The 25,191-nt window shown below is 63.9% G+C and overlaps 2 protein-coding genes across 10 annotated transcripts in view; one reads left to right on the top strand and one right to left on the bottom strand.

Annotated features, from left to right (window-relative positions):
- Positions 1–3,270, top strand: part of SKI (SKI proto-oncogene) — a 68,104-nt gene extending 64,834 nt beyond the window's left edge. Inside the window, 2 exon segments of the mRNA XM_045803465.2 lie at positions 71–208; positions 210–3,270. Coding sequence (XP_045659421.1) covers positions 71–208; positions 210–260 — 189 coding nt within the window. The 3' untranslated portion in view covers positions 261–3,270.
- Positions 3,271–15,239: 11,969 nt separating this feature from the next.
- MORN1 (MORN repeat containing 1) overlaps positions 15,240–25,191 on the bottom strand; it is a 52,425-nt gene continuing 42,473 nt past the window's right edge. For all 9 annotated transcript variants that reach the window (XM_045803467.2, XM_045803470.2, XM_045803471.2 and 6 more), the window contains 2 exons: positions 17,407–17,450; positions 15,240–15,571 (listed from right to left, as the gene is read on the bottom strand). In XM_045803467.2, the coding sequence (XP_045659423.1) occupies positions 15,423–15,571; positions 17,407–17,450 (193 nt within the window). In that variant the 3' untranslated portion in view covers positions 15,240–15,422. The remainder of the gene's footprint in view (positions 15,572–17,406; positions 17,451–25,191) is intronic.

Raw genomic sequence — 25,191 nt, 5'->3', positions numbered from 1 at the left:
GCGGGCAGGCCAGGATGGGGTGGCGTTCGGGCGGGGAGCGGGTGCCGCTAACGCCCGGCGTCCCTTGCAGATTGAGGACCTGCAGGTGAAGCTGCAGCACGCAGAAGCAGACCGCGAGCAGCTGCGCGCCGACCTGCTGCGGGAGCGCGAGGCCCGGGAGCACCTGGAGAAGGTGGTGAAGGAGCTGCAGGAGCAGCTGTGGCCGCGGCCCCCGGCCCGAGGCCGCGGGCAGCGAGAGCACGGCCGAGCTGGAGCCCTAGCGGACCCCACTGTCTGCCGCCGCGGTGCGGATGCCGCAGGGAGCGGGCGGGCGGGCGGCCCACGCCAGCCGGGGGCTCAGGGGGCTCTGTGCGCCAACAGGCCCGCCCCCACGTCCACATAGCACAACGTCTTACTGTGCCTATAACCAAGCGAGTGTTTGGAACCACATACTTTTGGAATCCACTGCAAAATTTTCTACTGGCCAAGTTCAAGTGCGCAAGCCGGGTTCCCAGCTGCAGCCGGAGCCCAGGCTCCGCGCCTGCCGCGGCCCTCTGCTTGCTGGAACGTTCTAACATTTACATTTTTGTTATAAGCTATTTAAAACCAATAAGAAGACTTGATACTCAGAAAAATCAACAGGTTTTTTAATGACTAACTTTTAAAAGCCCCACCAACACGTGACGCCATCCGAGGACCTGCTGAGGGAGCTGGGGTGCAGCCACCCCGCCCCTCGAAGCCATCGCAGCTCGTCCAGGGCCGCGCAAGGACAGGGAGGGTTTTCTCCAGAGTCTATTTTTTCAGCGACGAGGACCCAGGCGTCCTGTGCTGCCGCCCGGGAAGAGCAGGGAGGACGCCGTGAGGTGGGTCGCCGCCTCCGCCTGCCTGCCGGGTGGCCCCGGGGGACAGCGCTGGCCCGCTCTGCCGCCGCCGCCCTCCCCAGTCCGCTCCTGTCGCATCAGGACTGAGGCCGCAGCGTTGGAACAAAACAGCATTACTTCACTTTTTTTTTTCTTTTTGTTCATTTAAACGTATATTTAGAACTGCACTTTGTCAAGAACCTTCTCTTCTCTTTTTACTCCCTGGTTAACTGAGGTTTTTACTTTTCAGATATTGCAAATCCATTCATAGAGCAGTCCACATCCTAAGTGCTCGAGTGTTTAGAAACCCCCTCTGGTGCTTGGTTGAACAAGGGAATCACAAAACGAAAATGCAAAAACTGAACTTCGGGGGGTAGTTCTGTGCCTTCCAGCATCCTGTACAGCGAACCCCGACTCGTCTGTCTACCCCCGAGATACCCGTCTTCAGTAGCGACTGAATCTGCCACTATCAGAATAAGTTACTTGCATTTATTCCAAATAATCTCGTTTACTCTCAACTGTTCATGCAAATTGTATAAGGTTTTTTATGCCCAAGCTTGAAAAATGATTTCCCAGTAGACGAGAGGCGGCTACCCATCCTGAGATTACGGTATTTATGTACATGAGAAAGATCTTACCAGAATTCTTCGCTTGACCCTGTTCTAACGCCGAGGCAGCTGTGAGCGCAGACGGAAGTGGAGACCGCTGGCCCAGGGACAGGCGCCGCCCGCCGCCGCAACCAGCAGAGGCTTGGTGACCATGTCATCTGCAGGGTTCTCGCCCGTGGTTTACTGGGGGGAGGGGCGCAGGTGCTGCTGGACCCCCTACAGTGCAATGCAAAAGGGACACCATAGATATGCAGCGTTCGTTTGGTTTTTTTTTTTTTGCTTTTGTTTTTCTTTTGCAGTTATGAAATCTGTATGCATGGAATGTTAACTCTGCCGTATGTGTCCCCATCGATGGGCATTATTACCGCGTCCTGGAGGGCCGGTCGTGCTACACAACACTCAGCCTTGTTTTTCCAGAGTTGTGTTTTCTCAGTCACTTCTTCAAGGGAAACTAAATGGTTTCGTCGGAGCAGAGCTTTAAGTGTACCCCTGTGCTTCTGGGTGGCTGTGCCATGCCCTGTGGCCAATGCGAAAGTTGTGGGAGGGCAGAGGGCCCCTGGGATCCGTCTCCTGGGGCCACCCGGTCACTTTTCGGTTTTGGGCTCCAGAGGGCGGTGAGCTTCTCTAAGTTCTGTGCAGGGGCCCCACCTCCCCTCGCCCTGCCCACCTCTGGTCACTGTCTCGACCGCTGGGTCCACGCCTCCACTCGCCAGCTTTGTCCCAGAAGGTCGGGAGGAGCCGGACCCTCTGCGGCCACCTGGGCTCCCCTCCCCCGCCTCCGCCCGAGGGGCCTGCGGCCAGAGCTGGGGTGGCAGGGACCCGCCGTCCCCAGCGCCCCGGTCACCAGCAGCTCCAGCCCTCCTGGGCAGCTCCCTGGGTGAAGCCAGGGGGCTTCGGCTTGTCCTGGCCGCTTCCATCCTCGGGGGGCCGAGGCCAAGGGGCCCGAGACCTGGCTTTGGTTCGTGCAGCTGCAGTGCCGTCTCTGCGGAAGGGAGGAGAGGAACTTTCTCGTCGGCTGTTGACTCTCCCTGTGTGTAATATCCATTACTCAGATGATTGTGTATTCAGTTTAATTACTTATTATTTCTACGCTGAAAGAGGATTTTTAACGAAGGGAAAAACAACAGCAATAACATTCATACTTGGAGCAGCTAACTCACGTAATACCCTGCTTTCCGTGCCGAACTAGCCCCGTGTAAACAGCCCCTGTAAATACTGTTCCCTGACACTGTCGTATCCCACGCGTGTACGGTGGTTCCTTTTTCAGAAACTTTTCTTACCTGGTAATTGTCTTGTTTTCTGGGTTGTTTTTAACTGAGGAAGAACAGCTCACCTGCCCGAGGGGATGGACCCTCCGCCAGCCCCCGCGGCACCCTCCCCCCCCGCCCCCCGTCCTCCCCGCTCCTGCCCGCCCACCGCACCCCTGCCCACCCAACGCGTCCACCAGGCTCAAGAGGCCGTCTTGTTCTTGCTCTAAGTCAGGAGTCACAAGCGACATTTTTTTTCAATTAAGGAAAACACACAGACACACACACGCACGCACACACACACACACCCTCCCCCCTCTACCTTTATATCCGCCCGGAGCGTCTGCATCGCTGTCCGCGTTCCCGCCTTTGCTGCTGCTAATGACGACATGACTTACTCTACTATCGAAAACTATTTTTATGTAATTAATGTATGCTTTCTTGTTTATAAATGCCTGATTTAAAAAGAAAAAAGAAAAAGCTTGGCATATTTATCTACTTCGCTGTGTACCCGTTAGTCCTTTGGCGCCCCTCCCCCAAACAGATGACATTGTACAATAAAGGACTTTGAGAGTACGCCTAGGACAGCCATGCTTGGCCCCCCCACCCCCATCCCTGGTCGCCATCTGGGCCTGAGCCCAGGGAGGGGACAGGGGTGTCTGCCTGTCAGACTGTGGGGACCTTTGGTTTCCATCGACCCTGAGTGACGTGGGGCTAGAGTGGGCAGCACCCCACCTGGGGTGCCGTCTGTCTAGGTCCCACCCGGCTGTGGCCCATGGAGATCAGCTGGAGGGGACCTTTCCCGGGGGCCCAGAGAGCTGCCCCCCAGAGTAGACGGCCAGCTCCCCTCAGGAGGCGTGGGAGCCCTGGGCCCCAGCGTGCCGTCCTGAGGGAGCGCGTGGGGACTCCGCGTTGCCAGGCACTGGGGCACCCGGCTGCCACCTCTCCTAGCTGCCTGTGTCCCACTTCCCAGCTCCGCTGCAGTTCCTCCAAGGTCACGTGAAGGTCATTTGGAGAATCGGGCGGTGGGAAGACCCAGTGCCCAGCCCCAGCTGCACACACAGTCCCAGCAGTCTCAGGAGCCCCCGGGGAGGGGTGCGGGGTCGGCTGGGGTACAGACAGCCCCACCCAGGCAGCCTGGAAAAGCCCACTCTGCCTGGGGGCCAGGCTCCTGCCCAGGTCAGGCGTGGAGCATGAACAGCAGGACCAGGAGGAAGAGCCTCCATGCCCACCCTCGCCTCTGCCTGTCACTCACGGGCTCCCCGAGGCCCAGACCCCAGCCCCTTGTGGGGTGCCACCTGGGGCACAACAGAGAAGCTGGGTTGGGTCAGGCGAGGAGAGGAGGCAGACGGCTTAGGAGCTGGGCCCCAAGCCGCAGCCCCCACCTCTGTCCCCTCCTGCTGCTTATCAGGTCCTGGGGCCCTGCCTGGGGTCCTGGGCCCAGACGCATGGATGACAAACTTAACCACAGTGGGACTCAGCCCCTGAGAGTGGAGCCCACCCCCTCCGTCACCTGGGTGTCACTCGGGCCTGGCTCCCCGCTCCTCTTGGGGGTGGTCTCCCACGGAGCTATGGGACCGTCGGCCAGAATCGGAGTGCACTCTTCCCGGGCAGGGCTGGACCCCGGGCTGTGGGCTCACCACCTCTGCCCAGTGTCCAGGGCACCGTCCAGCAGCGCTTTGTTGGGAGGGCTGTCCCTCGTGTTCTGGGATCTCACAAGTGGACAGTTGTCTACTGTGGCCTGTTGGGGGTCCCAGGGGCACCCCTGCAGCATGGGTGTGAGCTGAGGGCTGCAGCCATGGGCAGCCAAGGCCCTACCTATGCCCGATGCCAAACATTTGCCCCCTTCTCGGCCTCACGACCAAGCCCACCCGGATGGGTGGCGGGATCTTGCGTGACCTTGCAGGCTTGTACAGACCTGCCATCTCCACGGGGCATAGATGCTGCCACTGACATCCCTTCCCCGGGGCCTGCCAGGCGGGTGTCCCGCGCTGCTGCCTGAGAGGCCTCGTCCTTCTCCAGAGCACCTCCCGCTGCCGCCGCTTGGGACCCGCAGGCTCTCAGCCTCCACCCGGGCTCCACTGTGAAGGTCCGGCTCCCGCTCCAGGCCCTGAATGTGGGAGGAATGGGGAGAGAGGCAGGAGGGGAGAGACAGTCCTGGAGGAGGGCAGGAAGCTTGTGGGGCCTGGGGAAGGCGGCCTCCCCTGGGGTGGCCGGTGCAGGCTGTGGGCGCACTGTGTGGCAGTGTGGTGCTCGGCCCAGGGGGCCTTGGAGCTGGGCTGGCGGCTGCCTCAGAAGCTCGGGATGCTGGGGCTCCACTTTCGGGTATAAATTTAAAGGGCCCTGTGTCAGGGCGCCCGGGTGGCTCAGTCTGTGAAGCATCCGACTTGCAAGTTGGGCTCGGGTCACGGCCTCCTGGGTGGGGGGATGGAGCCCCATGTCCATCTGTCTGTCGTCTCCGTGCTTGGTGGGGGGTCTGCTTGAGATTCTCGCTCTCCCTTCCTTTGTCCCTCCCCCTGCGGGCCCTCTCCCCCCCCTCTCTATCGAATAAATCAGTCTTTAAAGGACCCTGGGCATCTGAGGCCGAGCAGACAGGACAGGGGCCGCCTGGTGTCAGAACCCCCTTCCCAGGATTCCCGGCCACGCCCTGCCTCTTCACCCCACCTCCGGGTCCCCTGGCTCAGGACCCCCCACACCACTGGCATGCTGGCCAGGCAGGGACCCGCGGCACTGTCCTGCCGCTTGGCCTCTTTGCGCAGAGCAGAGCCCTGGCCTAAGCTGGGCTCCCCGTGCTGGCAGCCCAGGGGACCTCCCCAGGTGGCGCTGCTTTCCCCCAGGTGGCCCTGGGGGTGCAGTGAGCCCGGGGTAGAGAGGGTGTTCCTGGGCGCCTACTCAGGTCCCTAGTTTTTGGGCCTGCCCTGTGACCCCCCGCCCCCAGCTTTCACTTCTGCCTCTGTCCCCAGCAGCCAGGGCCCCACCCGGGTCCCCTGTGCACTCAGCTGTGCCTGCCTGGCTCTGTCTTGGGATCTCCACCCCTCTTCCAGTCTGTTGCCCCAGAGCCACAGTCTGGCCCCCCAGGCCCCACCCAGCACCCTGTGGTCAGGGGGGCTGACCGCAGGCCAAGAACTCGCGCCCTTATCTGGGGAGGCAGATGCCAGGCGCACCCTCCGTGGAAAGAGGAAGCCGCCTGCCCATTTACAGTAACAGCTGGTACGGCCCATCCTCCCCTGGGCCCCCAGGGGAGGACTGTGGGGTCAGTCCCTGGCGCTCAGTGTGGTCTCCAGCCCCACCCCACCCACACCCCCGGCCTTGGCCAGCAGCCACCTCCCTGGCTCACCCAGCCTGGAACCTGACCTGCCTCTGCTCCCCACTGACACCCCTTTCCCTCTCCCGCTCTGCCTGTCGTGTCGCAGGTCACCCCCCTTCTCGCTGGCCAGGCAGGGCCAGGCTGGAGGGCTTATGAGATTCCCAAGGCCCCACCCCCACCCTCTGCTGGCCGGGGCCCAGCATGCTCTGGGCGACCACCCCCTGCAGGAAAACGGGAGTCCTGGAGGGAAAATGGGCGGGAGGGTCCTGCAGGACAGTCCGTGCCCTCAGGAAAGGGTGTGCTGACCCTAGCTGAATGTAAAAGCAGGGCCTTGGAGGGGGACCCTGACCCTCCCCACAGAGACCCACTGTGCTCTGTGCCCTCCCCACTGCCAGACAACCCTGGGACGGGTGGGGGCAGAACTTTGGGGGCCTGAATGCCTGCCTGCCCCAGCCCCCCCCCCCTCAGTGATGACGTGAGCCTTGTAGGCCTCACATGCACGGCCATCTGTGCCCAGACTCATGCCAGGGGCTGGGGGCCGCGGGTGCTGGGGCTCCCAGCCCTGGAGCAGGTGGCCCCACTGTGGGGGGTAGTAGGGACAGGCAGGTGGAGCAGCCTGGCTTGTCTTTGGAGCGTCCTGTGCTGGGCAGGTGTCTGGCAGGGCTGGGGTTGGACCTTCCTGCTCCAGTCCTGGCCCAGGAGCCCTTACTGACAGGAAGCTTGGCTCAAGCTCTTGCCCAGGTCACTCCTCCTGCCACAGAAGGTTGTTCTGGAATCCTCCAGGGACAGGCACCTTGTGAAGGATGGAGCCTGAGGTCAGGGCTTGGCCCCCACCAGAGAACCCCTGAGTCTAGCTCAAGGCCCAGGCAGGACTGGGAGAGAGAAGGCAGGAGAGGGCCCAGCACACAGGACAGAGAGGTAGGGCAGTATCCAGGGCCCCTCTACAACCCAGGTGGGCCGTGGGCACCTCTGTGGTGTCCCCACACTTGTGTGTGGGGGAAAGCCAGGCCGGCATGCATAAGCTGGCAAGTGACAGGGTGCCCACCAGGCCCCCTCCGTGTCCCCCACCTCTGCCCTCCCTCCACATTCCCCCAACCCTCCCCCATGAACTCCCCTTCCCCATCTCAGCCCCACCCAGGTAGACAGGTATTCTGGACCCTCCTTGCCTTCTCTGCTTTGGCACGGGGGGTTCCCTCCGGCCCTGGGAGCTACAGGCATGGGGTAGGGTGGTGAGTTCCCCTGGGGTCCAATGTCCCTCCCTTGCCCTCGGTGGGGCCTTGACCCGGTGGAGGTGTGGCCACACCCCCAATTTCCTGTTTCTAAGAAAACACAGCCCCAGCAAAGGTCCTGGGGGTCTGTGGAGACTACTGGCCAAGGTCTGGGCAGGAGCCCGGAGCGGGTTTTGTTCCGTCCAGAGACCCTGGGACCTGCGGAGGGCTGCAGCGGGTGTGGCCAGGGTGGTGTCACTGGCCGGCCATCTGCCTTCCCTGGACACCTGCTTCCCCAGGCAGGAAGGCAGCAGTCAACTGGGACAGGGGCCCAAGTCAGGGCCCCTCCGCTGCAGCGTGGCCACCTCGGGTCTAGCCTCCCCCTAAGCACCCATGTCGGGATGCAGGCCACCCCCCCACCATCCTGCACCCCTGTGTTTGGAGTTGGCAGCGAGCAGGGGTGCCGGCTCCTGCCCCCAGCCCGGGTTGAGCACCCCTTCCAGTCAGACGCAGATGACGTCCCTCTCCCGCACCCTCCGCCCCAGGGGGAAGGGCAGGGGCCGAGAATCCTCCCGGGAAATAGAAGGCTGGTTCCAAAACATTCCAAATTCCTGCTCCTTCCGGCCGGGCCGGAAGCCCGCCTGGGGAGGGGTGCAGGCCGGGGCCCCCGCTGTCCCCCTGCCCGCCCCCGGGCCAGGGAGGCCGGCTATGCCCTCCGGGGGCGGGGTGCGGGGGCCCCTGGCAGGCCCTTCTGGGGTGAGCGCAAAGCCCGCTGCGGCCGCCCACACGGATCTGTGGGTCCGGAGTCCAGGCCGCGGACTCGGGGGCCGCAGCGCCCGGGCGGCGGGGCGGGGGGGCGTCTCCCGCGGCTGAGTCAGCGCAAGGGCGCGCCCTGGGGGGCGGGCAGGCCGGCCGGTCCCCGCTTCCTTCCGCGGAGTCGCCCTCTGGGGTCTGGTGCGGGGGACGAGGGCCGAGACCGGAGGGGGGGGGGTTGGAGGGGGGCGGGGGGACGACCCCCGCCCCGCGGCCTCAGTTTCCTATTACGCGTCTGGCAGGAACCCGACCCGACGCCCCCGGGGCTGCCCCGCCGCCGGCTTTCACTTCCCCCCACTCCCCGCCCGCCTCGCGTCCGAATTCCACCCGCAGCCTCGCGCTCCGACGGGGGGCGGCCCCTCCCCCGCCGCCTCTCCCCCGCCCCCGCGAGGGGCCGCCCCGGGTCCCGGCCGCCGGGGGCGCGGAGGGAGCTGGGGTTCCCGGAGCCGGGCGTGTGCGCGGGTCGGCTGTGGCGGGGCGGGGGGAAGGGCGCAGGCAGTGCCCCCTGTCCCCGCCACCCCGCGTCCCGGGCGCCGTTAGCCCTTCCGGTCTCTGCTCGGGGGAGAGGGGCTGGAGCTGGGGGGCCCCGCGCCGAGCCCCCGCGGGCGGGACGCGGACGTGTCTACGTGTCCGGAGCCCGAGCTGGCCGGCGGCCCCCGGCGGCGGAGGCGGGAACTGCAGCCGCGGCCAGGACGGGGCCTGAGCGCGCCCTGGGTCCGCGCCCCGGTGATGGCCAGCCGGACGGAGACCGGGCCTCCCACTTCCTCCGCTCCGCACCTAGGAGGCGCCTTTCTGCTGGTGGAAAAGCGCCCCTGCCGCCAGGCCTCTGCCCCTTCCCGGGGCTCCGTAGAGGCCCCAGGTCCTGTCCACCCCACCCCAGTGATCCGAATCCAGGCCCCGAGTCACTGCAGGGGGACGCACCTCCTGGGCCCCGCTTCCCTCCCCCCGCCACCCCCACCCCCTCTGTGGCTTGGCCCAAGTCCTGGGGACGCTGTCAGGGCCCTGGCTAGGGAGTGGGGTGCAGGCCTTGGCAGGTGTGGCCACTGGAGAACCCGACACCCATGGAAAGCCACGTGGTGACTTGTGACCCCCTCCTGCCTCTCCCTTTCTCCTCTAGGACTGGCCCCCCTGCGGCCGGGATTCACTGTCACCAGGATGATGACCCCCCTATCCACACCTCCTGCTTCTCCCCCAAGCTGCCCCCCACTTGGGACCCCACTTACCTAATCCCCCAGTCCACATCCAGGCCTAGCCACCCCGTCCCCCAGCTGCTAGGGCTACTCCCTTCTCACTTCTCTGCTGGCACAGAGCCCGCCCAGCCCCCCACACCTGGCCTGCTGTTCCCACCGGCCCCTCACTCCTACTTCAGTGAACCTGCTGGTTCTGCCCTGGTCCGGGGCTGCTGCGTGCCCACGTGTGTGCCCCCCCACCCCAGGATCCACCTGAAGGCCCTCTCACCCCCATTTCTGCCCCACCTTTGCCCTTCTTCCTGGGGGGTTGCTCTTCAAGGGGGGGCTCACTAAGGATTTGCAGAGGGAATGAGGAACCCCTGGAAGGCCACCCTGCCCTGCCCTCGGCCCGTGCAGAGGCTCCTGTGGCCTCCATGGCCTGTGGCCAGCCCCTGTGCTGCAGGCAGGCCCAGGAGGGTTTGAAGGCTTGGGGCAGTACGTAGCACCCCTCCCGTGCCCTTCCCCAGGCCGCCCCAGGAGGAAGGCCCCACAGACGGGGGTCCACCCTGCTGGGCACTTGTGGGGGGCACTTGGTCCTGGTTCCTCCTGCCTCTGGTTGTCCGGGGGCAGGGCTGGCAGGGTGGGCATGTGCTAACTTCTCGGAACCCCGGGGCAGAGTGGCCAGGAGGAGCAGTGTCTAGAATTTTGGGGAGTGTCACCAGCTGGGGGTCACATGCGGGGGTGGGGGCTGGCCTAGAGACTGAGCCTAGCACATCTGGCAGGCTCTGTCAGGCTGCCTGGCGGCCCGACCGGCCGATGACAGCCCTATTTATAGTCACCATCAGAAAATGCCCGTGGCCGTCGCCGTGGGGCGGCCTGCCTACTCCTCGACACCCAAGGCCTCGTGCCAAGAGGAGCCCAGGCCGGGGCAGCTTTGGCCAGTATGGGTTGCCGCCTGGCCCACTCACTCCCCCTGGCCACCCCCTAGGCTTGTGGAGGGATCAGCGGTCCCAGGCCTGAGGCTCTGGGCCCCAGGGTTACCTGATGGGCAGAGGACTCAGGGCAGTTCCTCCCCACCTGCTCAGGCCCCCATCTGGCTCCCAAGGTGTCCTGTGCCTGCTGTGGCCCGGCCTTTTCCGTCAGAGAGGGCTGTGGGCTGGCTGTCAGTGGCTGTGTCCTGCCTTGAGGGGACAGGAGCAGGAAGCGGATGGCCCCATGCAGCTGTGACCGTTACCGGTGCTGAGAGCTGCCCGCCCTGAGATGGTCTGGCTGAAGCAGGCCCAGTGACTCCCTCTGACACTCACGCAGGACTGAGGAACTGGGGGCCACATGGGGCAGACAGAGCCAGGCCTCACAGGGACCCCTCAGGAAGCCCTGCCCAGGAGGGGGAGCTTGACACAGCTGGCCTTGCCACCCTCCTGGCACCGAGACCAGGCGGCCTGCCCAGGCTTTGCGGAGGGGAGGCCTCCCGCAGGAGCGTCCTGGGTGACCGGCCGGCCGGCGGGGAGGAGGCTGGGCGAGCTGTCTGTGCCAGGTGGAGCCCAGTGGGAGGGGGGCTCTGTCCTGTGCCGGATGCCAGGCTGGCGAGGGGTGGTCTGAGACATCGCACTGCCAAGACCCTGCTGGGAGGGGGGCCGGGCAGAGAGGGACAGGCACTGATCTGTCTCCCTGATCTCTGAGCTGTCTGTTTCTCTGGCTCTGACTCTGGCTGGAGAGCTTCTCATGAAGAACGAGTATGTTCTCTCCAAGGCCGTACCTGGCCAGGCGCTCAGTGTGGGGTTGTCGCTGTAAGTGTCCGCTAAGCCAGTGCACGGCAGGAGGGGGGACACCGGGGAGAGACGGGCCAGGAGAGAAGGCTTTCCGTCGCACTCTAGACCCTGCTGGGACCAGAGCCTCCTCCCCAAGCCCGGGGGCTGAGTTGCTTCTGGAGTGTAAGGCATGCGGGGGCCGCCTCACGCCCGCCACCCCCTCTACCAACCCCTGCCGGCCAGCCCAGCCCAGAGGCAGGGGTGGCTTTGGGGCCTACTGGCTGCTGGTTCCAGCGAGGCGCGGAGAAGCCTGCCTTCCTCTAAGGAGAGGCCCGTGGGGTCTCTGGGGAGGGCCTGATGTAGCCCGTGCCAGAGGGGGCTGTGTGTGCTGTCCGATGGCCACTCGGTCAGGCCCCGGGCATGATCCGCGCTGCCTCCCAGCCCACTGGGACTGCACTGACGCTGCCCTGCCCGGACTCGGGGAGCGGCGACCCGGCTGAGGCCCCTCCTTCCCCTACTGATGACCCATGTCACAGGTGGGCTGCCAGTGCTTACAGTTCCAGGTGGGGGGAGCTGTCCCCCAGGCTCCCCACCCGAGGCTCTGTCCTACCCCAGGACGGTCGCTGTATCTGCCGCGTTGCCCCAGAGGGCCCAGGCCATGGTGCCTCTCCCGCTCAGCCCCTCCCCTGGCGGATCTGATGGCCAGACCAGTGTCTGTGGCCAGGGCCCTGCTGACCCTCCCTCTTCTCCTTTTTTTTTGAGAATTCAAATTTCTTGTGGGTTTGTCTGTGGGACACAGTGTGAGGACGAGGGATCTGGTCAGGGTAAGAGCCGCTGCCCGTGGCGCCCACCCAGCGGTCCCCACGCCATCGGCGGACGTGCACGGGAGCCCCAGGCAAAGTCCCTGGAAGACTTGCTAGTCACTGGCTCAGAGGCACCCTCACCCAGGCCTCCCAGCAGAGGGGGGCAATGGGACGGGCAAGGGACCCCATCCCGCCCAGACACGCGTCCATGGGGACTGAGCTCTCCCCAGGCCTCGCTGAGTGGCTCCTGCCCCCGCGGACCCCAGCTGCCCTGCCAGGAAGCCGGTGAGGTGCGGGGATGCGGAGAGCCCGCTCTCGGGTTTGTCCAGATGTCTGGAAAGTAGGAGGTTGCCCTGGCCGCGTGTCTGCAGGCCTGCAGAGCTGGCTTCGCTCCAGGTCTGCGAAGGGGCTGAGGGGGCGGACTACCCCTCCACCCCCCGCGTCCAGGGCTCCGGGGGCCTCGGTCTGTTCAGGGCACTGACTCTGACCTCGTACCCCGGGCTTTGTGGCCGAACCCCGCCGTGCTGATTTGGAAAGAAATACTGAAGGACCCCCTGGACCAGCTGGGAAACACAGCAGCCGCTTCTGTGCCCAGCACACTTTTCTTCCTAAACTCAAACATCTTTCTTTCTTTCTTTCTTTCTTTCTTTCTTTCTTTCTTTCTTTCTTTCTTTCCTTTCTTTCTTTCTTTCTTTCTTTCTTTCTTTTTCTTTCTTTCTCTTTCTTCTCTTTCTCTTTCTTTCTTTCTTTCTTTCTCTCTTTCTTCTTTCTTCCTTCCTTCCTTCCTTCCTTCCTTCCTTCCCTTTCTTTTTCTTTCTTTCTTTCTTTCTTTCTTTCTTTCTTTCTTTCTTTCTTTCCTCTCTCTCTCTTTCTTTCTCTCTCTCTCTCTCTTTTTCTTTCTTTTGACAGAAGTGTGGTTTCATCTGGAAAAGAAGAAAGAGCCACAGAGCGACTTGCCGAGCCTCAGGGGCAGACTTGGGCGGATGGTGAAGCCCAGACAAAGTTGGGGGACTCTGGAGTGTGTGGCCCTCCTGACCCCTGGCTGTCCACGAGGGGCTCTGCCCCCATGTTGACGCGGACGCGTGTGGACGCAGCCCCCCATCTGCCTCCCTGCGCTTTGGGCAGGACGCCCCCCCTTAGGCCCAGGCACTCTGACCTAGGAGTCTGTGGGTCCCGGGACTGGATCCTCTCTGGGGACTCACTGCTGGGGACACCGGCAGTCTGTCCCTTCCTGAGGGCCAGTCAGAGGCAGAAGCCAGCTGAGCCAGGCTGGCCACATCTATGGCGCCCTGAGCCCAGGGAACCAGAAGGCTGGCGGACGCAGCTTCCACCCCGGGGGCACGGCTGCCACCCCACACCTCAGGCTCAGAATTACCTCAGTTCCCCAGTCGTGGAGGTTCTGAAGCCCCTTTCCCTTGCTGACTCTTGTGTCTCCTGGGGGCCTGCCGCTGTGGTCCAGGCTGGCCCCTAGCGCTGTTCCACCGGGTCTGAAGGCCAGGACTGGGCAAGGGGTAGAGGGTCAGCTGGGCTGACCAGTCCCCCAGCCATGAACTGCTTCAGGCCTACTGAGGCCAAACTGGATGAGAAACCTACCAAGAGAAGAGCAGGGAGGGCAAAGAACAGGGAGGGGACAGCGGCCAGGGGTGTGAAAGGCTCTCTGGCTTTGGGTTGGTTTTGATGTAGGGACCCTTTCCTCCTCTGCTGGCTCTTGCCTTATTAAGAACACAACTAGTCCACATGAACCTGCTTCCTACGAACGAACTTCCATTCCACCCGCCCACAGTTCCCTCCATTCTGCACCATCCTCCCACCTGACCACCCATCCATGTATCCGTCTGTCTGTCCATGCGTGTACTCATCCGTCCATTTATCCACACTCCCATCTACCCAACCACTGTCCATCCGTCCATCCGTCCACCCATCCGCCCATCCATCCATCCGTCCATCCAGTTATTCAGCTACCAGTCTCCCTGCACACCTCCTTTGCCCAATTTGTCTCCGGTGCCTCCTATTCTGCCTGGCATAGAGTTAGGGGCTCCACATTCACCCATCCATTCAACAAATATTTGCCAAGGGCCTCCTAAGGGTCACACACTGTGCTCGATGCTGAGGCTACACAAGTGAACAAACGGACCAAATAAATGCCTCCCTTTGGAGGTTGCAAAGCAGACAAGGGAAGTGCGCGGCATGTCAGCCCCTGACCTGTGCAGACCACGTGAGGCGGGGAGGGAGCAGGACATGTTTGCTGAAGGTGGCGGGAGGCTTCAGAACTGGTGGTCAAGGAAGGCCTCGTGTGAGAAGGTGGCATCTGGGAGGTGAGCAGTCTAGGTGGAGGGAAGAACACATGCAAAGGCCCTGAGGCAGAAACGTGCTGGCAGGACGGAGGAGCTGCAGGGGCCGTGTGAGTGGAACGCAGAGAGCCGGGGGGAGCAGCAGGAGAGGAGGGCAGTGAGCATGGGACCAGAGCTGCAGGTCCTGCTCAGGCTGCAGGTCCTGGCACAGACTTGGGGGGTGAGCTGGGGCAGCACCTGCTGTCTGCAGAGCTTGGGAGAGTGCGGGGATGGCGTCGGGCCGGGGATGCACTTTGAAGCAGACCTGCCATGGACCACAGGAAGGGAGAGAAGCAGAGGCAGAAGCCAAACAGTTGTGTCTCAGCAACGAAGACCGGGGGGCAGCGGGGGGCCCGTCAGAAACACGAGGGAGCGGCCGCTGTGTGGGTGCAGGGACTGTGTGGGGGGCCTTGAGGGAGGGGTGGGGGCCCCATCCCAGAGGGTGGGAGCAGGGTGCAGAGGCCAGCGTAGGAGGGAAGTGCGCACTGGACGGGGGTGGGGGGGTGTGGGGTCTGTGGGGTGTCCGGGTGGGAAGCAGCAGTGTGCTGCTTGCAGCTGGGGGCTGGATGCTCCCATCCCGTTCCTCATTCCTCGGAGAAGGACGAAGAAGAGGTGGTGGGCTTCGCAGCGAGGGCCAAGCCTAGCTCCAGCCAGCACAGGGTGGGCACGGGGTGAGCCCCAGGGGCCAGGGATGCAGGAGCCGGGCGGAGGCCCTGGATCCTGGCTCTGGCCCGCTCGGTGGAGGCGGAAGGAGGCCCCGTCCCAGCCAGCCCGTTGCAGCCTCCGGGCGTCTCCCTGCGCCCAGGCCTGGGCCGTGTTTCAGAGGCAGCTGGAAAATCCAGGAAGTGCCCCCCAGACACGAAGCTCCTTCCGGAAAACCGATCACCTGCTGCCGCCTCTTATCTCTCATTTGGCAGCGGTCCCCATGTCCCCGGCCGGGCCGCCTCCAAGGCCTGGACGGTGGGTGGGAGGTAGGGCCGGCTTCGTTGCCGGATTCCGTGGTGGGGGGACCAGATGGCCCCCTCCCCGGCCTGGCCTGGGCTCCCCCTGGGGAGTGGAGGTGCCAGCCAGAGGGGAGCCTGGCGATCACCCGCTGAGCCTCCTTGGGGCTCCTGGCTGTGGGAGGGGGCTTGCGGTCTGGGTCAGGCACCTCTCCGGGAGTCGGAGTCGCTGCTGAGCTGTTTATTGAGCCGTGGGATACGTGCAGGCGGCCCTCCGGCCCCTGCTCAGCGCCCCTGGGAAGTGCAGGAAGGAGCCCCGCAGAGCACAGGCGGCTTTTCCTCCCATTCAGATGAGGATGGTGTCCTGAGGGGGACACTGGTGGCTGTCAGGTGCATGGGGGTGGCTCTCCTATCTCGGGGATTTGGGGCCTTCTCCAGGGACGTGGGGCTGCTTGTCCGTCCCCTTCCCCAAGACCCGAAGGTGTTTGAAGGCGGTGGGCAGCGTGTGTCCTAGGAAGGGAGGGTTGGTCACATCGCGGATCATGACGACATACTCCCCTGCAAAAGACGGGCGCTGAGATGCGGCCCCCAGGGGCCCCAGCTGCCCAGGCTCCTGCCCCTGCCTCTCCCCAGCCTTGGCTTCTGTCCACCCGCACACCCTTTCTGGGACCCTGGGACCCACTGGGGGCTCTGGGACTTCTCCTCGGCCGGTGACCCCAGGACCGGGCTGATGGGGCTGCACGGCTGAGTGCAGGGACTCTTTTGAAAATACTCCCTATCTTTTTAGGAGAAAAAGAATTTGTTTCCTCTAAAATGTTTTTTTTAAACAATGGAGACTCCTAAGACGCGCGGCCTGGCCAGCTACGGGCTGGGGTAGGAGGGCCGCCGGCGCAGGAGGAGAAGCGCTTCCCCTCTTGCGGTCTGTGAACTGTCTGCAGAGCTCCAAAGTTGGAGAAAGCATAGAAAAGAAAATAAGACATAACAGAAAGTGCGGTTACCATAGAAACCGTCCTCTCCCCGCCCCCGAGCCCAGGGGGCTGGCACCGGAGCGTGGAAAAAGCTCGCTGGGCTGGCCCGGGCTCACACCAGGAATGCGGCCGCCGCTGAAATGGGGCGCAGGAGTCGGCTCGCACCGTCAGAGAGAACATTCCAGCGCCCCGGTCTGGAAAGCAGGCCCTCTCCTTGCTGCGCCCTGCGGACACCGCGCGTTCCCGGGGCAGGAGGAGAAAGGGCCTCGGCGGCAGGAATTTGCTGGGCTCTGAGTCAGTTCCTTCAGCAACTCGGGGGGCCTGGGAGGGGGCCCACATTCCACAGCCCGGGGCACCAGGCCTCCCTGGCTGGCCTGGAGGAGACGCCGTGCATGGCAACGCCACAGTGTTTCCAAGCAGCGCGGTTTCTAGGTGTTCCCAGGAACACAGCTCCACCAGCCTGCGGCCAGCAGGCCAGCGGTGCTGGCTGGGGAGCAGGGCTCAGTGGGCAGCGGCCGCAGAACCCAGCCCAGCCCTCGTCTGACCTCGCTCCTGACACTCTTCTCCCAGAGGCTGGGAGAGGGTCTGGCTGGTGGCCACCCAAGGCCTGGCCCACATGGGCTGGTCATGGGCCCTGTGCCCGGCGTCCCCACAGAGACGGCGAGGCCCGCATGTCAGGGGCTTGGCCACCCGCTGGCGTTGCCCCTTCCGGTCTGGACACTGCTGCTCCTCGGGGCCTCGCCCTCCTCGGGGCCTGGCCCTCCTCCGGGCAATCCCTGGGCCCCTCCCAACTTAGTGTGGGGGCGTCCCCCCTGCCCACCCTCACCACCTCCTCCTGGGGCTCAGTGAGCTCAGCCCCGGCTCTGCTGGCCAGTCTCACAGTGCCCAAAGGGGGATGTGGAGGGCCCTGCCCGGGACTCAGTCCTCCTCCTGAATAAGGTGGGCTCAGGGGCCACGGGCCCTGCTAACACTCCCAAATGCACACGGGACCAGAGGGGGCCCAGACCTGGGGGCCTGACAGCCTTCCAATCGGGACCCTGGACACAAGGAACGGGGACATTTGCTTTGCCTGTGGGGACAGAATGGCACCCCAGATGGGTAAACACCCCTCCACCATACCCTGCCCCTGCCCACAGCCATCTGAAGGGAGGGAGGCTGGAGAGGGCCTTTCGGAGGCCCTGGGCCCATCCATACCCCCTCCATCTCTGGTGCCTCTGGGGCTGCCTGGGGTGGCGTGGGGGGCGGCCAGGCTGGGAGCTGCCCTCTCTGATCCCCTGGCTGCCCTCGCCAAGATGAGTGTTGAATTTAGGGGCGTGTTCAGGGGAAGGGAGTTTTTCCAAAAGGTCCACAACTATGATACATGTGGATTGTGGGGTGACAGGTGGCCTTGGCCCGCTCGACGGAGTCCTCCTCCCGCCCACCTACCTGGGAAGGCTGCTGCTACTGGCTCGGCCGTGGCCCCGTCAGGCCTGCAGGGAGAAGACAAGAAAACCCCTGAATGGCCGCCCAAGGCCCCCAAGATGGCAGCCCCGAGAACAGCAGGGACGCCGCAGTCCCGGCCTGCTGGCCCCACATGGGCACAGCTGCGACCCTCCTGTCCTCTGAGGCCCCACTTCTGTCTCCTGAGGGCAGCGGGCGCAACCCCTGGGGGCAGCTCTCTGACCTTCTGCCGGTGTCTTCCTGTCTACACCGGAACGTGCCCACGGACAGAGGCTGGAGCCGGAGCCTCACAAGCTCGCCGTTTCCACAGCCCGCGCAGCCGCGTGCAGAGCCGAAGCGCGGCTTCCGTGTGCAAAGGCTGCCCGACGCCGGGCAGGGGAGCCGCTCAGGAAAGGGCTGACGCGCCGGGGCCGCTGCGTCTGGCATTAATATTTCAGTGGCAGCTGGGCTCCGTGGGAGGTGGGGCCGTGGGGCACTGGTGTGTCCCCTTGGGTCCCCCTCAGGAGGACTGAAGGCCACTGTTACCTGGGGGACTCGTGGGAAGGGACAGAAAAGGTAGCAGGCAGAGACAGGAGGGGTGGGCCCGGCCCCGAGTCTGAGGCACAGAGACCCTCACTTCCGGCCACGGCAGCCACAAGAGGGCCCTGGTGGGCAGCCCAAGGCAGCTCTGACCCGACCAGAGGTTCTCCTCTCCGTGGTGCGGTGCGTGGTGATGCGTCTGCTCCGCCTGCCCACAGCGGCGGTCGCCTGCCCAGGGGGACGTGCCGCGTGCTGGTGAGGACGCCTGGCACACATCATCAGCTTCTGCCCTGGGTCAGGCCCTCAGCCGCCTCCCTGCCGTCCCCGCGCGACGGGGGAGCCTGTGCGGTGTGGCTGCCCCCGGACCCTCCAGCTGCTGGATGCACTTTCCTGGTGGGACGGAGGCCCCGAGCACGGCGAGCTGGGCTTCGCCCCGAATTAACTATCCAGTGGGACTTGGGGGGAGCTGGGGGACTCCTCCTCACCCCACCCTCTGTGGCTGGAGCTTTCCTGTCGTCGGAGCCGGGGGTGGGCGTGGGGGTGGAGGACAGGGGCTCCCTGGCATCGGCTTGGCCACCCGCCAGGCTCCGACCCCTTGCCAAGCGTAATTACCACAGGCATGGTTTGGGTGATAAAAAATTAAAGACAAAAGATTTTAAAATTACTTCATTTCAAGTGGGGGAAAATGGGCCTTGGCCTGGACCCAGGAGCCACGTTACAAATTCTGAAGTGTGGGTGAGGAGGGGAATGCAGATAAATAATTCAGCACTAAGAATAACCAGAGTCTGTCAGCCTGCCAGCTTCCAGAGAAATAGACGGGGTTACAAGAATCCTGAGAGTTTCTACAGAACCCCCGGGGCTTCGAGAAGGCAGAAGCAGAGTTGGGAAAGAGCTGGGGAGCCTCGGTGTGAGGAGATGCCCGAGGCGTAGATTAGCGGGAGGGCTCTCCAAGCTGGGCGAGGTGGGGACACGGTGCCCTAGGGGACCTGGGGGGGGGGGGACGACACGGTGCCCTGGGGGCCCGGGTGGTGGCGGGTCAAGAGACGCACCGCTGGGCCTTCTGCTTGAGAGCGGGGACGCCGACCGGCACGGACTGTGTACCCAGTAGCCGGCAGAGCCTCCAGGGTTCAAGGGTGACCAGAGCCGGGAGAGCTGGCGGGTCTCCGGGGCAGGCTCGGGAGCCGGCGGCGGGTGGGCAGGGGGCTGGGCGCTGGAATGGAGCTGCGGCCCCGCGCGGTGTCCTGCATTTTCTCTTTATCTGCAGCTGGCGTCCTTGTCCTCAAGCTTCCTGTGCTTGGGGTTCCTTGTGTCTGGAGTCCACCGGTCTGTTTGTCATCCAGTTTGAACACAGTTTGGCCACCGTTTGTTTCTCCTGTCACGTGCTCTCCTGCAGCGCTTGGGAGCCTCTGATGGGACGCGTGCTTGGCCGAGAGGAGTCGTCGGACAGAACGCCCTGTGCGTGACGTTCAGTCGCTTTCCTTTCTGGGTTTCGTTTGGGGGCTTTCTACGGCTGTGCCTGCAAGCTCACGGCTCTCCTTTCCTTCCCCCCCGTCCCTGCCCACGTCTTTCAGCTCCAGTGGGTGGTTCCACTCCTTCGCGCCTCCCGTGTGCGCCGAGCGTGGCCCGTCTTCCCCGCTGGACACGCACAGTCCACTCACGGTGCTTCACGTCCCCGTCTGTGTCATTTCTGGGTTGGCTTTGATTGGTTTATTTTTCCTTGTTACGGGTTGTACTTTCCTGCTTTCTTTGTGTGCCTGGTCATCTGGGGTCGGTGTCAGACATGGTGAGTCTTACCGTCCTGGCTACTGGATACTTTGTGGTCTTACCTTCTTGATGCTCTTCGGTTACTTAGAGATGGTTTGATCCTTTTGGGTCTGGCTTTTACGGTCTGTTAGGTGGGGTTCAAGGTAGGCTTCATTAGTCCCCACTACTAGATACTCTTCTGATGTCCTGTGAATCCAGAGGTCGTCCGGACTGCCCGCCGGACCAAGCACTCCCCACAGCCCCGTGTGAGCTCTGGGCAGGACTCTGTGACCGTCTCCGCGGTTTCCCGGCCCGAAGCACGTTCCTCACGCTCTGCAGATCTCTCCAGGACGCGCTCCTCTCCTGGGCTCCCTCCTGCAGACTCTAGCTGCCTTGGCTTCCTCGGACTCCCAGCTCCATCTCTGCCCTTGGGGGGACCCCTGGACCTGCGGGGTCCCTTCCCTGCACCACAGCTGGAAATGCTCAGGAAGTGAGCTGGGGCCTCGCAGGCTGGCTGCTGTTTCCTGGATCTTGTCCAGCTTGTTTCTTGCATAGCTGTGGGGGGCAAATCCAGCCCCTTGCACTTCATTCTGGCCTGAAGTAGAAGCCTGTTCCCGTACCTTAGACAAACGGAGATGTGGTGCCCGATGGCCGCAGCTCATGTCTCCGTGGTCAGTCCCGAAGGCCTGGGGCTCCCGGTGGAGGGCAGAGCATGAGGCCTCTGCCCCTGCTATCTGGGGAGGTCCTTCGAGGGCCCTCAAATGGCATCTTGTCCTGCCTGCTTGTGGCCCTGTGAGGTGGGGCCTGGTCCTAGTGAATCGTCTGTAGTGAGGCTCCCATGGTGGGTCTCCCAGGCCCCACAAGGCCTTGTGGGCCCCACCTTCTGCCTGCCCCATGGGATGCACGGCCAAGCTAGCACCAGGAGGGGAACTGCATGGCCTCCAGCCAAGGTCAACGAGGTAACCCGCAAGCTCCTGTTAGGTGCGCAACTATGTGAGTGGCTCCCCAGTCCAGCGTCCCCTCAGCAAGCTGCCCTGATGCTCCCCAGGACCCCATGTCTTTCCCCTTCCTTAGGCCCTGAGAATGTCCTATCTGAGCCACGTGACCTCGACAGGCTCTCCTGACCCCACTTCCTCCAGGACAGGCGTGTGTCAGGACTGCACTGAAAAGTCACAAGGCCCCCCAAGGATGTGCCTGGGGACTTTGTCCCACTGGAATTACCATGAGCACGTCTGACACTAAGCAAAACTGTCAGTGAGGCGATGCCCACAGCAGCCTGGCCGGGGCATGGGGGCCACGGGCCAGCTCCGGGACGTGTGGCTTCTCTGCATGGCCTGCGTGGGGAGAACAAACTGGCAGAGTGGAAGAAATGGCCATGAGTGGAGAGGAAGCCTGAGGCCCGTCAGCCAGAGCCTGGCCCAGCTGGGCTGGAACCTGTGTGCTTGTCCTTTTACTGGGTGGCTGAACAGAGAGAGGCAGCTGGGGAGGGGCTGTCAAGACCCCACAGCCAAGCACGCGGTGAGTGGCAAAGAGAAGGGGGTTCTCTTGGGTGAGCCGAAGCTCTCCAATAGCCCAGGGGACCTGGGCCTCTCCTCCCACAGGTCCACCGAGGGACTGACACAGCTGTGGGCTTGGTGGCCCTATGGTTAGACACAGGAGGCCCATTGGCCGAAGATCAGACTGGGAGGCAGGGGGCTGGGGGCACAGGCCTGGTCCTGACCCTTGTGGTCACTGGTCTTCAAGCTGTGAAGGGGGCACGCTGTGGGGTGGGGGTCCCCTGACACTTCACCTGGCATGGCGACCAATGGGCCCATGGCCCACCCAGGGCAAGAGGGTACAGGGACCCCTTCCCACATCCTGCCTAGGGGAGAGCTCCTTCGTCCGGGGAAATGTGGGTCAAGGCCCAGGATCCTGGCCTCTGCCCACGGTATGTGGGCCTCACGGCTGTCCTCCTGTGCTAATGGGATGTGCTGGCTTAGGGAACCTGGGAGCCATGGAGTCAAGTGCCCGTCAAGACACAGATTAGGGAAACTGCCACCGGAGCGTGTGTGGCTGGCAGAGAAGCTTCCCAGGCTCTCCTGACCTGCTCACGTGGGAAGCAAGCCCCGGGGGCTTTCTGTGGCCCCCACAGAGAGCCCATAAGAAAGTCCCAAAATTAGAACAGTCCGTTAACTGCGGGAGCATGGCTGGCCTGGATCTGGGGCTGAGCTGGAAAGCACTGCACGGCTTCCTGGGGACCCCCGAGAAACAAGAGGTTCAGGACCGCGGGGCCCCAGTGAGAGCCACGGCGTGCGGCCCCGGCTTCTCTCCCAGACACCACAGCCCCGGGCTGCAGAGAGTGGTCTGCTCTGTGGGGCCCAAGCTCACAGTGGGACTGGGGTTACGCTGCCACCGCGGCCCCTCCATGTGAGGCCCCCCGCACACACAGGCGGAAGAGGGGCGGCAGACGCACTGCAGATTTTGGGGAATCTCAGCCTAGACCCGGGGGGCACGTGGGTGGGTGGGGGCTCTAAGGACCATTTGGGGGCCCCTGTCCCCGGTGGGCAGTCCACTCTGGACCCAGAAAGCCCGCAGGGGGTGCCTGCTCCCTTGCTGGGGGGGAGTGGCCTGCTGGGCGGCCTGCCACGGGTGTGGAGGGTTGAGGCCCTGCCTGCTGCCAGCCCTCCGTCTGCTGCGGCGGGAAACGTCCCCGCTGTGCCGTGGGGGGGATGAGGGTGGCCAGAGCACCAGCCCAGCTGTTCCCGCCCGGCCCTCACACCTGCTTCCGTTTATTATTCCTGCTCGGACGAGACAGGGCTCATTTCTCCATCTTTAAAGTTTGGGAGGAAGTAGAGAAAGTCCTCAATGCGCCTATCTCGGGTTTTCCATGAACACACCCAGAGGGGCCGCCAGCCATGGGACAGGGAGGCAGAGGCTGAGCCCGCCCTGTGAGGGATCCGTGGCCAAGGGAAGGGTGACCTGCCCGGGACAGGTTGCAGTGGGGAGCAGAGCCCCAACATGGTGCCTCTTGTCTTGGGAGCTCTCACCCCTGGGGGGCTGCCCCAGGGCCCACCTGAGATCCACCCACCCCTCCTCTTGGTGCGCAACAGACTTGCGTGAGTCCCCTTTCCCAGGTGACGCAGGCTGCAACCCAGCGGAGGGGCCCGCGCATGCCAAAGGCTGGAGGGCTCTGGGTGTGCAGAACAGGGTGGGGAGGGGCGGCCTGGGGGCAGAGGGGCCTGTGGGCTTCACCCTAGACCTCTTGCGGGGGTTCTTTGGGTCATTGGAGATTCAATTCAAAGCACATGGCTCCAGCCTCCTGGGCTGCACCCTGTGTAGGTCACAGAGTGGAGGGAGAGGGTGGGGGACACCCAGGATTGGCCCCCGGAGGTGGCCGTGGTGCCGTGGGAGGCCTGTGGCTGTGGCAGTTGCCGGCCCAGGCCCAGCCAGGAGCCACGAGGCTGCTTCTCTGTGCCCTCGGCCTCGGGCGAGGCTCCGTCCCCAGCCTGTGGCTGTGCTCCGCGGGCCCAGGCCAGGCCTGGCGGCACAAGCTGGACTTCTGGGCTCACGCCCAGCTCTGGCTCTTCACCGGCCGGGCCTGCCTGACTGGACCCTGCACCCCCGCCGGGGCTGGCACCCCAAGCCTGTTCTCTTTGGGTCTCTGCTGACCCTGGAGGCCTCTGCCCGGAGCATCTCTGGGTCTCGGTAGGGCCAGCCAGGGGTGGACAGGACAGTGGCCAGGCCCCAGGGCAGACGAGGGGGGATGGCAGGTGGACCTGTGTCCCTGGGGCAGGGTCAGCGAGGAGCCCAGGATGGAGGGGATGGGGGCCTGTGTCAGGTGCTTAGCAGTCACCTGTGCGACCCTGCGCGGAGGGGCTGCCAGCCCCAACTATCTATTCAAGTAAAAACATTAATTGGCTCCATCTGTGTTGGCCTGATGACTGATTAAATGACTAATCACGGAAGTCTTAATTAAACCCATTTTTCTCCGAGTGAGCAGGGGAGGGGCTGTGCTGGCCAGCGGGCCAGGCTCCGGATGGCCCTGTGCTGAGCCGGCAACGAGCAGTCGGGGGCAAGGTCGCCCCCGAGGCCCTCACACCCCGCCAGGCAGACTGGTGGCGTCCTGGCGGGTGGGGCTGTGCACCCCAGCTGCCCTACTACAGAGCACAGGGAGGGGGAATGCCCCGTTTCAGTGGAATTCTCACGGGTGGCTGGGCAAGCTCACGGCCACATTTCCGAAATCGACTCCATCTTTCGCAGCTGACACGATCTCACATCACTCAGGAACTGACAGGGCTCTGTGTCATGTTGTGAAACTCCGTGACGTGCCAGGAATGTCTCCGCAGGAACGCAGCGGTGGAAACTGGGCTCTCCCGGGGAAGAGCGGCAGACCGGGTGATGCTCTGGGGTCAGCGGGGACCCAAAGAGGAAAGGCTCGGGGTGCCAGCCCCGGCGGGGGTGCGGGGTCCAGTCGGGCAGGCCGGACCGGTGAAGAGCCAGAGCTGGGCGTGAGCCCAGAAGTCCAGCTTGTGCCGCCAGGCCTGGCCTGGGCCCGCGGAGCACAGCCACAGGCTGGGGACGGAGCCTCGCCCCAGGCCGAGGGCACAGAGAAGCAGCCTCGTGGCTCCTGGCTGGGCCTGGCCGGCAACTGGCACGCTCTGCCTGGGGCTGGAGAGATGTGCAGCTCCCGCGGCCATCCGCCACCCCGCCCAGTCCGCGGCCACACCGAGGGGCCCCATCCACGGGCTGCCTCACCCGCAGGCACCGGCTGCCGCCGGGGGCTCGGGGACTGGAGCAGCCCCACCAGAGCTGGGGAGGCAGCAACTCAAGGCCCAGACTCTGAGATGGTGGAGAAGACAGGGTCCTGATGGACGCCATTCCTGGGGGAAAGGGAGTCAGACGGGGCCACACCCCTTCTGGGACCCTGGGACGGCTCAGGACCCTAGTGGGCCCCTCCCCCGTCATCCACACGCAGGCCCCTCCCAGGCTGGGACTTTGCCAGGCAGGGCTGGGTGGGGGTCTATGTGACAAGGGGCCCGGGTGGGCTGGGGGCTGAGCCTCTTAGCACTTGGCTGCCCCTGAGTGCCCCCTTCCCTGGGCAGGCACACACCCCAAGAATAAGCGGTCAGAGCACGTGTGCTGGAGGGTAGAAGCTGCTGGGAGTCTACTGGCCACGGCGTCTGACCGACCCGTCACCTCCCTTCCCTCCACCAAAATGCACAAAGGTGATTCTTCTTAGACATTGAAGATGATGCAGACTTATGCAGAAAGTTGGAAACCAGAGGCAAAGGACTCCTCTTCTTCCGTAGATTCAAACCTCTGCCAGGCTCCAAAATTACAGGGTGGCGAGTCCCTCTTAATCTTCAATCATTTCTCTTGTGTGAGCCTCCTGGATGGCGATAATGGGCTGCTCTGTGGGCCACGTGAGTAGGTGAACAAGCGTGCGGTTTACCGTGGCTTTGAGGGGTCATTGGAGGGGGTGGACAAGGGTCCACAGCTGACCGGCGGCGGCAAGAGGCTCAGCGAGGC

Source organism: Ursus americanus, chromosome 33 (assembly GCF_024610735.1).
Source record: "Ursus americanus isolate L20-20 chromosome 33, mUrsAme1.1.p, whole genome shotgun sequence".
NCBI lineage: Eukaryota > Metazoa > Chordata > Mammalia > Carnivora > Ursidae > Ursus > Ursus americanus.
The sequence above is the reverse complement of the archived record's forward strand: the minus strand, read 5'-3'. Positions and strand labels throughout refer to the sequence as shown.